This window comes from Myripristis murdjan, chromosome 20, assembly GCF_902150065.1.
Source record: "Myripristis murdjan chromosome 20, fMyrMur1.1, whole genome shotgun sequence".
Taxonomy (NCBI): domain Eukaryota; kingdom Metazoa; phylum Chordata; class Actinopteri; order Holocentriformes; family Holocentridae; genus Myripristis; species Myripristis murdjan.
Window position 1 is genome coordinate 28,663,559 of NC_043999.1, and position 14,757 is coordinate 28,678,315.

Below are 14,757 nucleotides of genomic sequence, written 5' to 3' on the forward strand. Positions count from 1 at the left end.
AGCAACTGACAATAAAATTAAATATATTCTTAAGCAATCAATATGAAAATCACTGTCTCTGAACCTCAATACTTTTGATACAGACTGTGGCAAAGGAAATACTTAATAAGGTAGCAAAGATTCAGCTGTGTCCTGCTCAGTACAAGTTGGTGTTTATGCTGAAGTGATCATATTCTGTTATTTCCTCATTCTCTGAGAGGAGGGAGGGGTTTGTGTGTGTGTGTGTGTGTGTGTGTGTCTGCATTGTGTACATGGTGGATCGCAGTTTTGTGTCGGTACTTATATTAGGTGCAAAAGTTTCTCTCTCACTCATACCTGTTCAGTATTTTGGTGACCATGAACCTGATTGTACCTGAGAGCAAAAGCAGGTAGAGCAGGGTTTGTGTCAGTAACCATCAGTTTTGTTGTCAGGAATCTGGGGGATTTGAATTTGCATCACCCACTCACTTGCATCACACACCCCATGTCTACACTATTTTTGTTACTTTACCAAGCAAAATGCACATTAACAAAACATACCAGCTTACCAATCCTTACTGTGAATAATATGTTCTTCAATTGAGGTGTATGAGACAGGGAAATTTGTGACAGACTGAAAACCACTGTAAATAACACGGCAACTTGTCACTGTGATGTGTGCTCAGTGCATTGTTTTTAAAGAGACAGAAAAGAGGTGATTTGTTTGGTCATAACTGCAGCCAGACCTCACACATCATTTTGTTTTGACTCAGTCTGGCCAAGCTCCAAATGAAGCATCATTGGAAGCTGCAAAACAGTCAGACCAATCAGCATCCTCAACTTCAGGCACGGTTTAGGTGATGACCATGATGAGTAGCTCACAATCACAATCTTCCTGTGGCAGGCTTGCACTGTATTGAACCATGACTCTAAAGCCTAATGTCACTCCTGACTTCTTTAAGGGACTTTTTCAGATTTGGATTTGGTTTCGGTATTAAGATTAGAATTTGAATTGAATTTAACAGGATACTTCATCCATAATGCATAATTTTCATATACTCAATATGCACTGCCTTGAATTCCTGGCAAAGGAAGTTTTAGTTTTCATAAACTCTGTATGTTCTGTTTAAAAAGCTCACACTCATCATACCTTCAGTCTTCAAGTCTCCCAAACACATGTGTTTTCACTCAAATCTTGCTGCAAAGGCCACTTCCACAAAATCCTCTGATGCTTGGTGTTACTGGATGAACCACTTATATGGACGCACTTGGGCATGGAACAAGTGCTCATAATTGAAACATTTCATACCATTTTGCTATAGTAAAATAAAAAAATTACAGAACCATTTCTTTTATTGGATCAGAGATAGCTGCTGTTTTTAAAGTATATAAGTTTACCATGAAGGCTTGCAAGTAAAACTTAATCATCAATAAATCATTTTTGTATGAAGTACTCCTTCAAGTAATGCCTTCAATCACTGATGAATTATGGGCAAAGTATATTTCCCTTTACGTTATGGCTAGAGGTTAAGGTTTGAAGGTGCTCAGTGTGAGTTCTCACAAGTGTGGTGATACAAACGTGTGTGCATATGTGTGCATTTGTATCCATGAGTGAGGTATTTCCTCCCACCCACATTTCCACCTACATATGGTCTTTTCTCCCTACCATCCCTTGTGTGTGTGTGTTTCTGTGACAGAGTGGGGGCACACCTAATCATCTGCAGGGACAATCCAGCAGTGTGTGGGAGGAGGACCCAATCCCGCAGTCTTACATAAAGAGAGATATTAAGACACCTAATTCAGCTGCTTCACCATGTGTCTTCACTCTTTTCACATAACCCACTTAGGAAAATATTCACTCAGCACAGCAACAACAACACAGACACATCCCTGCACAGCTACATTTGAAGTTTTCAGCTGGCTGGTACAGAACATTCGAGCATCCCCAATTGATAACTTAAAGTGACTATTGAACTGCAAGGCTTGATCGGAGGATTTGCATGGCTGTCAAAGTCACATGGTGGATTACATTCAAAATAGCCCTTGAGTGTTGTTGAACCATTTCAGTGTTCTTGTCTATGATAATCATGTTGTTGAATTACGCAGACAGAAATAAATTAATAATGAAAAAAAATCTAAAATTTCACAATTCAGTTTTTGCATTTCAGCACTGGTCATGGTTATAAGGTGCTCTAAAACATCTGATTCATGTTGTGGTTTAATTAGACACTGGCTCTCTTTTATCATTATCAATGTAATATCAGCACTACTGTAAGACCTATTTTACGTTGTAGTTTATAAATTACCCATTTAATATGGAAAAAATATTGAGTTTGCTACATTGTAACCTAATAAACATTACTTTTTCATGATTAATTTAGATAATCCAGCCATGATGGACAGGCATATGTAAATAAAAAGCACTTATCCCTAGGGGATTTAAAATACAGTATGAAATCAAGGATACACTGCATGGGGTAAAGGTGAATGAGGTAAGATTTAGCTCTGCTTAGCAATAACATATACAGCAGAGGAACAAGTTAACAATTCCTTTTTTCCCTTTCTGATGGTTGAATATATCTTCCGGTTTCTCCTTTTTCTCCTCTCTTCAGAAAGCTACTGTTGCAGCAATAGAGATGGAGGAAAAAGAACTGAAGGAAGGTTGCAGCACAACTGAGAATCACAACTCCTTCAGTATCACCATGGAAACCACTGAACAATCAGAGTCGGCAATAGACTGTGAAGTGGAGGTCGCTGTAGCTGATTCACCTGAAAAGGGAAGGACGCAAATCCAGATGATGAACAACTTTGTTTAGAGACAGATTCATCAGACTGCCTGGAGGAAAAGGTGATGCTCGACACAATGTTAACCAACCTTTCAACCAGCCCAAATGAACCCAAGAAACCTGACTGCTCAGATACTAGTCTTGCACCGAAATGCCTGATCAAAAGGAAGCTTTGATATTAGAAACAGGGCATGATGAGCTCAACAGGAATGAGTCCATTAACTCCTCAGTATCAGACACATTGTCCAGTGCTGACAGTGTTTATGAGAATGAAGCTCATCACAAGAGGCAGGACATCCAGGAACCTGAGCCAGAGCCTGAGGATAATGTGCCTAATCCTGAGGATGATGACTATCAAAACCTTGCAATAGACACAGAAGAGGACCCTATGGTGCATGAAATCCCATTTGAACCACCCGTCACAGAGGAGTCGATTTTGGAGCAGTGCATTAGAGAAGAGGCCATGTCATGTTTCCAATGAATCTTGCCATGATCTCGACGCTGATGAAACAGATGAATGTCTGAGAGTTGAGATTGCAGCTGCTTCATCTGATAGTGAGACAGATGAAAAATGGAGGACAATATTCTCCTCTTCTATAAATAAAGAAGATGATGACTCATATTTGGACAGTCTCGAGCTAAGCGCCCAAGAGCTCTTCGTGCAGAAGGTTGAAGTAAGAGACATTGAAGAACAGGATGACAATAACTTTGAAGAAGTCCAACTTGAGGTCCCACAGCAAGAAGAGGTACTGGAGCAACCTGATGACATTGCTTCCTTCCCCACCCCTCCACAAGAAGTTACATATAACCCTTTAGCAATTCAAGGTCTAACCAAAATTTCTGAAGATGAGAGTGAAAACAAGAAAGATGCTAATCATAACCACAACATCCACCACCACTACTCTGCACACCCCCAAGCCACCAAGAAGCTACCAAAAGACTTCTGTGTCATACAAGAGACCAAGAGTGAGAACGTTAGCACAGAGCATGTGGACTTCCAGGTGGCTCGTAAGCAGTGGCTGGAGATGGAGGAACAAACCAAGAACCAGATTGTTTCTCCTGCAACCAAACAGCCCCGGTTCCACAGCAGCCACAGTTTCATGTACACACCAGTCCGCAACATTGAAAGACCTCACAAGAGAGAGCATGATCTAGAGAACTTGAATCTGGCTGGAGAATATCCCCACACCCAGTTCAGTCCTTGCTCTGAAGATTCTGGCTTGGATGATTCCAGTTACAGGTCCACATATGATGACCCAGAAACACCCATTGAAAAGGAAATACGCATTGCCATGGAGAGAGAGGAGAACTTCAGGAGAGAGAAGGGCTTCTCTAAAATGGGCAAATCAACAGACTGCGCCCCATCGCGAAGTGTCCCCAGATCCACCAGTGCTCCACTGACGCCATCATTCATCATCACATCCTCGCCTTCCAAGGGGCCACTGAAACATGAGGTGTCTGCTAATAATGTCATAATTCTTGAGCCGAGCAATGATTTTCCCTCCAGCCAAAGACATGACACTGATACAGTCGCAGCCCAGTCCAGCGAGTGGTGTGCTGACGATACCAGCTCTAACCTCATCATCCTTGAGACATCCAATTTGATCATTCGCAGTGCCTCCGAGTTCTCCCTCAACAAGGTCTGTGAGCAGCCACAGGAGAAGATGTTCCTGAACAACCCATTCTTCAAGCTGCGTTCAAGAAGCCAAATGTCACTGGTGGATGAAGATCAAGATGGTCAAGCGAAGAGAAGAAGAGCTAAGGCAAGAGAGGGCCAGGATGTATGGCAAAGACAGGTTCAGCACAGGTCTGATGATGCCAAACCACATGGACACCTTAGCCTTTGACAGTTCAGGTATGGTGGCAGCATACTGACCACAGAATAACAATCTGATTGAAAATACTCTTTGCACATGCTTGTGATTCATAGCCGCTTTTATGTCCAATTTTAAGCTCACAGTGATCTGTTGTCTTTTTTGTTCTCTTAGTTGATGTGCCAGTGAAGTGTAAGTCATCTCCATCATCACCAATGAAAACAGCATACAGGATGGATCGCTCTGCTTTATCCTGTGATCACAGGGTAAGCTCCTATTCACACATTTTCCCTGATAGGAAGCAATGGAGATGTTTCCATCATTAAATCATAAAAAATTGAATCTTCCATTCAAGACAAAATCCTTAATGCAAAGAAATAGAATAATATGGAGAAGCAACAACACCTTAAGTTTGTAATGTTTGTTGTGAGTGAAATAGACCCACACTTTGGGATATATGGGATGCACAGAATTATGTATTATGTTATAGTGAAAGAGATATGGTATGTGGTTAAAGACATTGGCATTTTTCACATAAAACTTGCATCCATTGATAATCCAATGATGTACCCCTCATTAATATACAAAAAAAGTAATTAAACCCCAAACCCAAATCTCTGTGAAGCCTAAACTTAGGAGGCTGGTGATGTCACTACCCTTAGAGTACAACAGGTGGTGTCATCCTTGCCTTTCCCACTGCCAGGCTTCAGAGATTTGGTTTTGAGGTTTAGTTACACTTAAACTATTGTGGCATAAAGTATCGTGAGAACACTTTGCGTTAACATGATCATGTTAAACTGTTCTCATTCCACATTCAGTCTAATAACCTGAGAGAGGAGGTGGAGAAGGAGGTGGAGAAGGAGGAGGAGAGGGAGGAGGTGGAGGAAGTGCTTTGAGAGCAGGTAAACGATCAGCTGTCTTTCTCAGTTTCCAGAGGTCTACAGTGGAGGAAGACGCAAGAGTGCCATGGCTCTGCGCTGGGAGGCGGGGGAGTTTGCAAAAAACGACTGAAAAGGAACAAGGCAACAGCTTGCAGTGAAAGGCGTCAGTGGTCAATGTTTTATCCATTCATTTGAGTTAGATGCAGCGTTGCAAATGTTTGTTTCATGTCGTGACATAACCGAAACTCTGCTTCTGTGATGTTTTGGACAAAAAGGGCAAGACAATGACAATGTTGGTGGCCATATGGACAGAATCCAAAGAAGAATAAGAGATACTCAAAGTATTAACCTGATGATGATGCACAAAAACTGGCTAAAATGCCCAGTTCAGAAGCGCAAAAACTAAGGGCATTTTCACACCTGGAGTCTGTTTGCTGTGATTAGAATCAGTGGAGTAGTTGACACTCTGTTGCTTTGTTCATTTGGTTCAGTTTGATTTCAAATGGCAATGAATATTGCTAGATTGAAAGATGAAGAAAGGAAGTGTTTACGGATAGGTTTTTTTTCCCTGTCTCCCTTGATTGTACACATTTGGCCAGTCCTGTATCCAACATGATGATGGAGTGCCATTAGAAGCTTTAGCATTTTTTCATTATTGCACTGCTGTTTGGGGCTATATATCAATATATTTCCTTGTTGCTCCATGTCATTTTGTTCCTATATTGCTAATGCTACTGAGTTGCTTCTTTCTGTTATTAAGTACATAGTATGCACCTGAGCTGCAGAAGCTGCTTGAGCCCAAAAAGCATGATGGCCGTGTCGTTGGGTCAAATCTGCAAACAAACCACTCCAGAGTTTGTTTGTTGTTGAGCCAAAACCACCTCCTCAACAGGATCTCGGCCCGGTGGTTTTGGTCTGAACTGAGTGTGACTGCTGGGTGGTATTCCAGAAAGCAGCTTTAACAAAGTCTGATTCTAACTCTGAACTCTGAGACCCTGAGATGGGAAACTGAGTTTTTGGTTCCAGAACAGCTGATCTGAGTCAACTCAATCAACTCTGAGTATGTTCACTCTGGGTTTAGTTTGCGCATGGTGAATGAAAAAGCCATCATCTATGGAGCTCTGATACTGCAATTCACTGTGGCAACAGGTAAACAAAAGGCAGCACCTCCATTTTCTAGTGGACACAGATATATTAATGTATGTGTATGCTGATGGTGCTCATTTAAAAAAAAATGATTCAGTGTGGGGAAAGAGTCAACAGCTTAACACAATAAAGTTTTATTTAGTGTTATTTCTCAATTCACCATTTACCACATTTCCTTAGTGGATGGTAAAGTGGCAAAATCTGACTGTGTGTTAGGCAATAACTTACATCACATTTTAAATATTTTTCAGCTTTAATCTGATGGGCAGCATATAAAAAACAAAACAAAATGACAGACAGAGAAACTCAGGGTTTGTTGAAGAAAACGTTTAGCGAGCAGGTTAGGTTAACAGGGTAAGTTATCATGGTTACTGACCGAGAGTTTAAGTTACTTCTCTTTATGGAATTGAAAGCCCAAAGACTCTTTCATCTCAAGGTTAAGAAACTCAGAGATTTCACTAAACCCATTTTCTGGAATACACCCCTGGTTTGACACCTGCCCAAACAAACTGCACCAAGGGGATAAGTGCACCAGAATTCAATTCAATCAGACTAAACAAGGCACGTGTGAAAATGCCCTAAGATAGCTGCCAGTACTGGAAAAATGTTGAGATTTGTCTCTGGTTCTGGACTGAAAATTAAACAAGCAAAGTAAACACCGTATTGACAGTGTTTGTTTGCCAAGATGCCTGAATGTTAGATGAATATATTGTCGAGTCCACATGCTAACATTTTCTTGACTTTATAAATGTAAATCAGATTGGAAAACATATTTTTGTTATAGAGTAAAGGCTACGTTGCTCCATGTATATTTAGTGTATTTTCGTACTGTGCTTTTTTTTGCTGCAAATGATATTTCAGGACCTGCCGGATGGGCACAATTATGGCACAGCATATAAAATGTAATATACCGAGAGTTGAAGGTGAGTACTTCTCAGTTAAGAAAATGTTATTTCTGTAACCTAGGTAACCTAAAAAGTATTAAAGTAATTATTTTGAACATACACAGTGCTCTAACAGTGCTCACAGGATTACCAGTGAGATCTCTGACTTGAGATGTCATTTCAATCAATGAACACGTACTTATAGAATGTTGTCTTGAATTTTCAAATCAGAAATATCTCAAATTTGTGAGTCCCAAATAATAAATTTGATTCCTACAAATTAAAGTTTTTATTTTTTATAGAAATGCCTTTCTAAGACTCACAAATTAAGAAAAAATGTTGGGCTTTTTCAATGTTAAGTGGCATTTCTAGTATTCATTTCAAAGCACTTTTCCCTTTACTGCAGTTCCATGCCCTTATGCTCTGTAAAAAAAAAAAAAAAAAAAAAAAAAATTCAAGAAGGAAAATTCTTGAGTATAAAATATGGTAGTGGTTGATTTTAACAAAGCAATGTTTCATCATTAATTACAAGCCTAGATATTTTCCAACTGCTCTGAAAAGCAGCTAAGAGCTTGGTACTTTGACCTTGTTTTACATTGTTTTACATTTCATTATGTTTTGTGTGCTTCATTGTTACAGTACAGCTTATAAATCACCAGACTTGCTTGCTAATGTTTAAAAATCCTCAGAAAATCCCCTGCTGTGAAGGAGGCTTTGCTTTGTTGCCCCCTTTATGGCAAAATATAGAGGGGCTTTTTTCTTTGTATTCCTCATGCAAGTGTTTAAGACATTAGTGCAACAATAAAAGATGTATATGAATAATTCTGGCAGACTTTATGTGTTTGAAGACAAAGTTTTATTTCACATTTCATGATGTGATATGAAGCATTTGGACAATCCCCCTCTGACAAAAAGCATGAAGGCAAAAATATGGTGTTTGTTAAAAGGGCATTATATAACAGTAGCTGTTAAGCTATGACATAAAGCAAATGAAGCAAATGGCTATCAGCCTCTAAAAAGGCAAAATGAGGGAGTAAGCCTCACTTCACCTCAGTCTATCAGTGCGCTTGCAGAGTCTCACTGACCACAATTAAACAAGCTTAGCAGCTTAAAGACTTAAAAGACACAGTCAAGTTTTAAAGAGACAGTTTGAATTCTTACCCATATAGTGGTATTTGCTGCTTGATGCCAGTGTAATCCATCTACCAAGTTTGGTCCATTAAAACCTTCTCTGTTGTGAGAATGAGAGCTATACTGGGAGTGTACTGCTACAAAATGAGTGAAATAGATACAGACAGGAAAACAACACAATTCTGAGTGCCACGCAAAGTTGAAACATTGCTGTGAAGGATGCACAACAATACACATTTGTTCTGGTTTCACTTTCAATGCTCTTTCTAGTCTCCTTGCCTCCAAAATGGCAGAAGCGGTTACTGCTGTAGCACTGCCACTGTCACCCTGCTGAATATGGGAGCAAAGCACCACTGCATGGTGACACAGTGCCAGTGCTACAGCTGAAAACAGTTCCACCATTTTGGAAGTCAGGGGACTGAAAAGACTGTTGAGAGTGAAACCGAAACAGATGTGTGTTTGTGCATCCTCTGACACAAGTTTTCAGCTTTGTGTTGCTTCCCCAAATCCTGTTGTTTTCCAGTCTGTACCTTGCAGTACACTCCCAGTAAAGCTCTCATTGTCACGACAGGAAGGAGTTAATGGACCAAACTTGGTGGATGTACTACACTAACATAGACCAATAAGTACCTACTGTAAGAAGCCAAACTATCACTTTTATGATAAAAAAAAAAAAAGAAAAAGATCCATTGTCGTGTTAAAATGGCTATGTTTAGCCTGGATCCAGCCCTTAATAAGTGCCACATCCAATTTTTTTTAATTACATGGCGATTCCTGAGGTCTAGAAAAGCTCACATTCCCAAGGGTAGATTTGATTGGAATCTGTGCGAGACGCCTGATTAGTTGGTCAACAAACTGTATGACGCCTTCATGGTGAGAAGTAAACAAACATGGCCGCTGCCGTGAAGAGTTGTGATGTCACCAACAGTAAAGCTAAATTTGGCCATTTCTTCTGTTCTCAGGAAGTGTTACAACACCGATACGTTGAAAAGACGAACACTTAGCCAGTCTAAAAGTTGGTGATGTTGTGGCGATGCCTTACGGCACAATCAGTTAACCTACTGCTACTGCTAATGATTGGTTTACCATTGACCAATGGCCTTAGCCCATAGGTGGGACAAGCTCTGACTTTGGTAAATCATCTCTGCGACATGGCCGGATACCACAGGATTACAGTGTGATTCATGGGGTCTGGGAACATGTTGTCTGGAAACAAGATGTTTACATGCATGGAGGAATCTGGCTAGACCTCAGAATTGATTGGCTGGACCTCGTAATTTACCTAATTCTGATGTAGCTGTGTCCTTATGATCCCACTGGTGATTCCTACATGGGGAATTTAAATTTTTACATGAATGCCCCTTTCACAGTTTGCACTCATTGTAGGCTTTTTCCTGATGCATATATGTCTCTCTACATTGTTACTGGGTTATTTGATCTTTAGACACTGATCGCTGAATACTTTGGCAGATATACTATGGCAGCTAAGTTTCTGCATTAGTAACTGAACCCTAATGCTGTAATCTTTTCCCAACTGTGCATTTCACCACAATATAGAAAACGTACACCTCTGTCATACTGTCATTTTTGTTGGCTGATATAACAACATTTTTAAGAATGAAAAGTGTTTAGAGCATGCTGGAATCTGCTGCCGTTGCAAGAGACAACAGTCAGAATCCTGCTAGCACCATGTGTCTAGGTTGCTCTTAGCAACCTGTGAGCAACCATCTGCTTTGACTCAAAGCTTTAAAACACTTACAGACATAGAAGAACCTAGTAACAACTGTGAGAGATTCTATAAACATAATACTGTAAGTTGGAAAAGAGACTGAGAGACAATCATGTGAAATCCCACTCACATTACTCAAGAGTAATATACTATGGAACCATGAGGCAATGCTGATGTCACTCCATTCTCCACTTAAATTCTTATTGAGGTCAATCTGTTTACATGAACATTGTATACCCTACAACCGAGTCTCCCAGCCACAAATAAACCACAATATTCCTGTCTACAGCACCGATACCTCAGTCTGCCTGCAGAAAGTAATGAAAGATGCAACCAGCAATACAAACAAAAGAAGTGATCTTATAACAACTGTAACAGTAAATATTTTATTATTACTCGTTTTTGAGAAGATGTAGGTTAGTTGGATTAAAAATGGCATTTTAGCCAATAAATGTTATGTCTGAACTAAACAAACTTAATGTTTGCAGAGAAACTTTACATTGTAAAAATGATGCAGTGATGTGAAAATGTGTTCAAGGAAGTCATAAGTAAATCAGAGTGTTCAAGTTGTTGTCCAAGTTAAGAGTAATACAACTATATAAACAGAACTGAAATATTACAAGATACTGTTATATGTGACAAATGACTTGACAAAAGAAATATTACATTTGTTATAGCTTTTACCAGGCAACCTGGAAGCCTGTATTTCCAAGTAAGAACACCACCAGCACAATCTTCTTGAATGTTGAAATCTGAAAAAAATCATTGTATTGAGCAATTGTTAAAGACAGACACAGAGAGCTGTAATAATAAAATCATTTGTTAAAGGGACAGTCCACACATTTTGAAAAATCTGGTATTATTTCACTGATCCCTTGCTGTTATGTTGGGCAGTAGTGGTGTTAGTGGTGCTGTCTTCCTCTCATTGTTACTGAGTGCTGGATACTGGCTGGATGCTCCAAGTGGTAAGGGTGCAGTCACACTTGTTTGTGCTCCAATAATTTAAAGTCAAATGCATGCAAAGTTGGTAAAAAAAAGTATTTATATCCATTTGAAGAGAAATTTTGTTGACCAGCGAATTTGCATGCATGATCAATAGAAGCCTCAGAAACCCCTGCGCTGAAAATCAAACATGGAGGAGGCAGTTTCTCACCATCCAGTTCTCTATTATACTATGCCTATTTTCATTGCGGCAAGCACTTTTTTTTTTTTTTTTTTTTTTGATGAATCAAACATAATGTGATCGCCCCTTGACCATTAAGACTCATTTATACGCAATGTTAAATACACATACGTTCTCTGCATTCATTTCGTCTGTCCACAGGGGGCAGTGTAGCCAACAGTTCAAGCAAGACCGGTCAATGAGTGAGACATGAGGGAGAAATTTTAAAAATTGATAGCATTTAGAGTTCTCATCGGGCCTGAAAATTAAGACCCGACCCGAACCGGGCCCGACTGGGCCAGCCCGAGGCCCGACCCGACCCGACTAATTAGCCGAACTTTAGGCCCGACAGCCCGATAAAGCCTGAAAAAAAAAAAAAAAAATCGCCAAATTCGCCATTATTTAGCAGCGCCGGTCGGCCACGGCACCGGGGCACCATCAGTCGGCATCAGGCGGCACCATCAGTCAGCATCAGGCGGCACCATCAGTCGGTATCAGGCGAGCCGGCCATGGCACCGGCCGGCATCAGGCAGCTCACCTGTCAGATCCGGCAGACCTGACCGGGTGGGCGCGGTATCGGACGGTGCCGCGGCTGGCCCGCTTGATGCAGTTGCTTGATGTCGCTTGATGCAGTCGCTTGATGCAGTTTGCTATGGGCAGTGCAACTGCCCATAGCAAAAACCGTCCCTGCTGCCGAGTCTGCCAGCACAGCGGGATACTGCTGCAACTCTCTCTCACTTGTTTGCGCTGCGCTCGCACAGCTGGTTGTCTGTCTGTCACTGAAAGTTTAGCCTCCAAATCCAATCCAGTCTCTCACTCTCTCCACCAGTCACATAAAAATGAAACGTCATAATCAATAACAGAACACATAATTCTATTTTTTTATTTAAAAAAAAAAAAATTCACGTAAATTTTAGGCCCGACCCGTCGGGTTCGGGCAGAATATGAGAACTCTAATAGCATTAGAGAAAAGAATTGTCCATCCTCCTGTGGTGATGTGTTTAATGACCTCACAGACCACTGCCATCTACAACTTTTGCCTCTTTATAACAGGTCCATTATGAATGTTAGGCTCAAAAAGCAGATAAAATCTATCAGACAGATAGCAACAACTTTAGGAGTAGCCAAATCAATTGTTTGGTATATCCTGAAAAAGAAGGAATGCACCGGTAAGCTCAGCAACACCAAAAGGCCTAGAAGACCATGGGAACATCTAAAGTGGATGACCGAACAATTGTTTCCCTGGTGAACAAAACCCAATCACATGATCGAGGGAAGTCAAAAACACTGTTGAGGAGGCAGGTGTATCACTGTCTAAATCTACAGTCAAGAGACGTGAGCAAGAGAATAAATACAGAGGGTATACAGCAAGGTGCAAACCACTGGTGTCACTCAAGAACAGGAAGGCCAGATTACACTTTCCAAAAAACATCTAAAAAACCTGCCCAATTCTGGAACAAGGTTCTTTGGACAGATGAAATGAAGATTAACTTGTACCAGAGTGATGGGAAGAGCAAAGTGTGGAAAATGAAAGGAGCAGCTCATGACCCAAAGCAGAGCACATCATCTGTCAAACATGGTGCAGGCAGTGTTACGGCATGGGCATGTATGGCTGCCAATGGAGCTTTGTCACTAGTGTTATTGATGATGTGACTGCTGATGGAAGTAGCAGGATGAATTCTGATGTTTATAGGGCTGTACTATCTGCTCAGATTCAGCCAAATGCCATAAAGCTGATAGGATGACACTTGACAGTGCAGATGGACAGTGACCCAAAACACAATGCAAAAGCAACCCAAGAGTTACTGAAAGCAAAGAGGTGGAATATTCTTCACTGGCCAAGTCAGTCCCCGGACTTCAACTCAACTAATTCCTAAACATTTAATGCCATGTTTTTGTTCAACCCCTTAAATTAAAGTTGAAAGTCTGCACTTCCATCATGTCTTGATTACTCCATTTCAAATCCACTGTGGTGGTGTGCAAGGCCAAAATTATACACTACTCACAAAAAGTTAGGGATATTCGGCTTTCGGGTGAAATTTCAGGATGAACCTAAAATGCATTATAACCTTTACAGGTGAACTTAATGTGACCTTCTGTAAACTTCTGAATGCACATGTCCAACTGTTCAGTGTTTCAGTACCTTTTGCACAAGTTGCTGTTCTCTAACAAGGAGTTTAACGGCAAAATTCACATCAGGTGTTTGATGCTCCAGCTCATCGAGGTCGTATCATTAGGGAACGGCTGCTGGAGACTGGGGTACCTCAAATGGAGTGGCCTGCACTTTCTCAGACCTGAATCCCATAGAAAACCTATGGGATCAGCTGAGTCGCCGTGTAGAGGCTCGGAGCTCTGTACCCCAGAACCTCAATGTCCTGAGGGCCGCCCTTCAAGAAGAGTGGGATGCCATGCCTCAGCAGACAATAAGTCGACTTGTGAACAGCATGAGACGTCGTTGTCAAGCTGTAATTGATGCTCAAGGGCACATGACAAGTTATTGACACTGACATTTTTGTTGTGGTATACCTACCACTGTTGTTGGCTTTTGTTTCAAGAAATTGTTTGAGATGAGGAAATCACCAGTGCATGCTTCTACTTAAATGCCCTACTTTCATGATATAATATCACTGTAGCATGAACTTTTATATTTTCCATAAATTTCACCCAAAAGCCAAATATCTCTAACTTTTTGTGAGTAGTGTAAATATTGTGTCACTGTCCAAATACTTATGGACCTGACTATATGCAGTTGTAAAGTCATTTGAGCAAAACTTGTCTGTGTGCACTGAGTAGCTGTATGTACATTTAGACACTTGTAAAGTGATTGGATTAACATGGCTATTTATGTTATGTTATGTTGCTGTATTCATTGGAAAAATGAATGTATCATGCCAAAGGCAACAATGAAAATAGGAAGTCCTACCAGTGCAGTTCCTTTTTTGAACTGAACTAAACCAGATATTGGAAAATGACCTCTTCAATCCCAAAGCACCCTGGGATTTAATTTTTGTATGTGACAGAATCCTTTTATGTACATTCCATTCTTGTTTTTTGTGGTTGTTGCTGTTTTAAAATATACTACAAATTTTCCCACCACAGTAATGTTGGATTTCATTTCATTTAGAGAATCCAGCCAGTATCCAGCACTCAGTAACAATGAGAGGAAGATAGCACCACTGCTGTCCTACAGAACAGCTAGAGGGCAAGTGAAATAATATCACATTTTTCAAAATGGCTGAACTATCCCTTTAAGAGTAATTTGGACA

General features: G+C 40.5%; 1 protein-coding gene across 1 annotated transcript in view; it reads left to right on the top strand.

Annotated features, from left to right (window-relative positions):
• LOC115378667 (palmdelphin-like) overlaps positions 1 to 2,774 on the top strand; it is an 82,459-nt gene extending 79,685 nt beyond the window's left edge. Inside the window, exon 6 of the mRNA XM_030079075.1 lies at positions 2,571 to 2,774. Within this exon, the coding sequence (XP_029934935.1) occupies positions 2,571 to 2,774 (204 nt within the window). The remainder of the gene's footprint in view (positions 1 to 2,570) is intronic.
• The last annotated feature ends 11,983 nt before the right edge of the window (positions 2,775 to 14,757 follow it).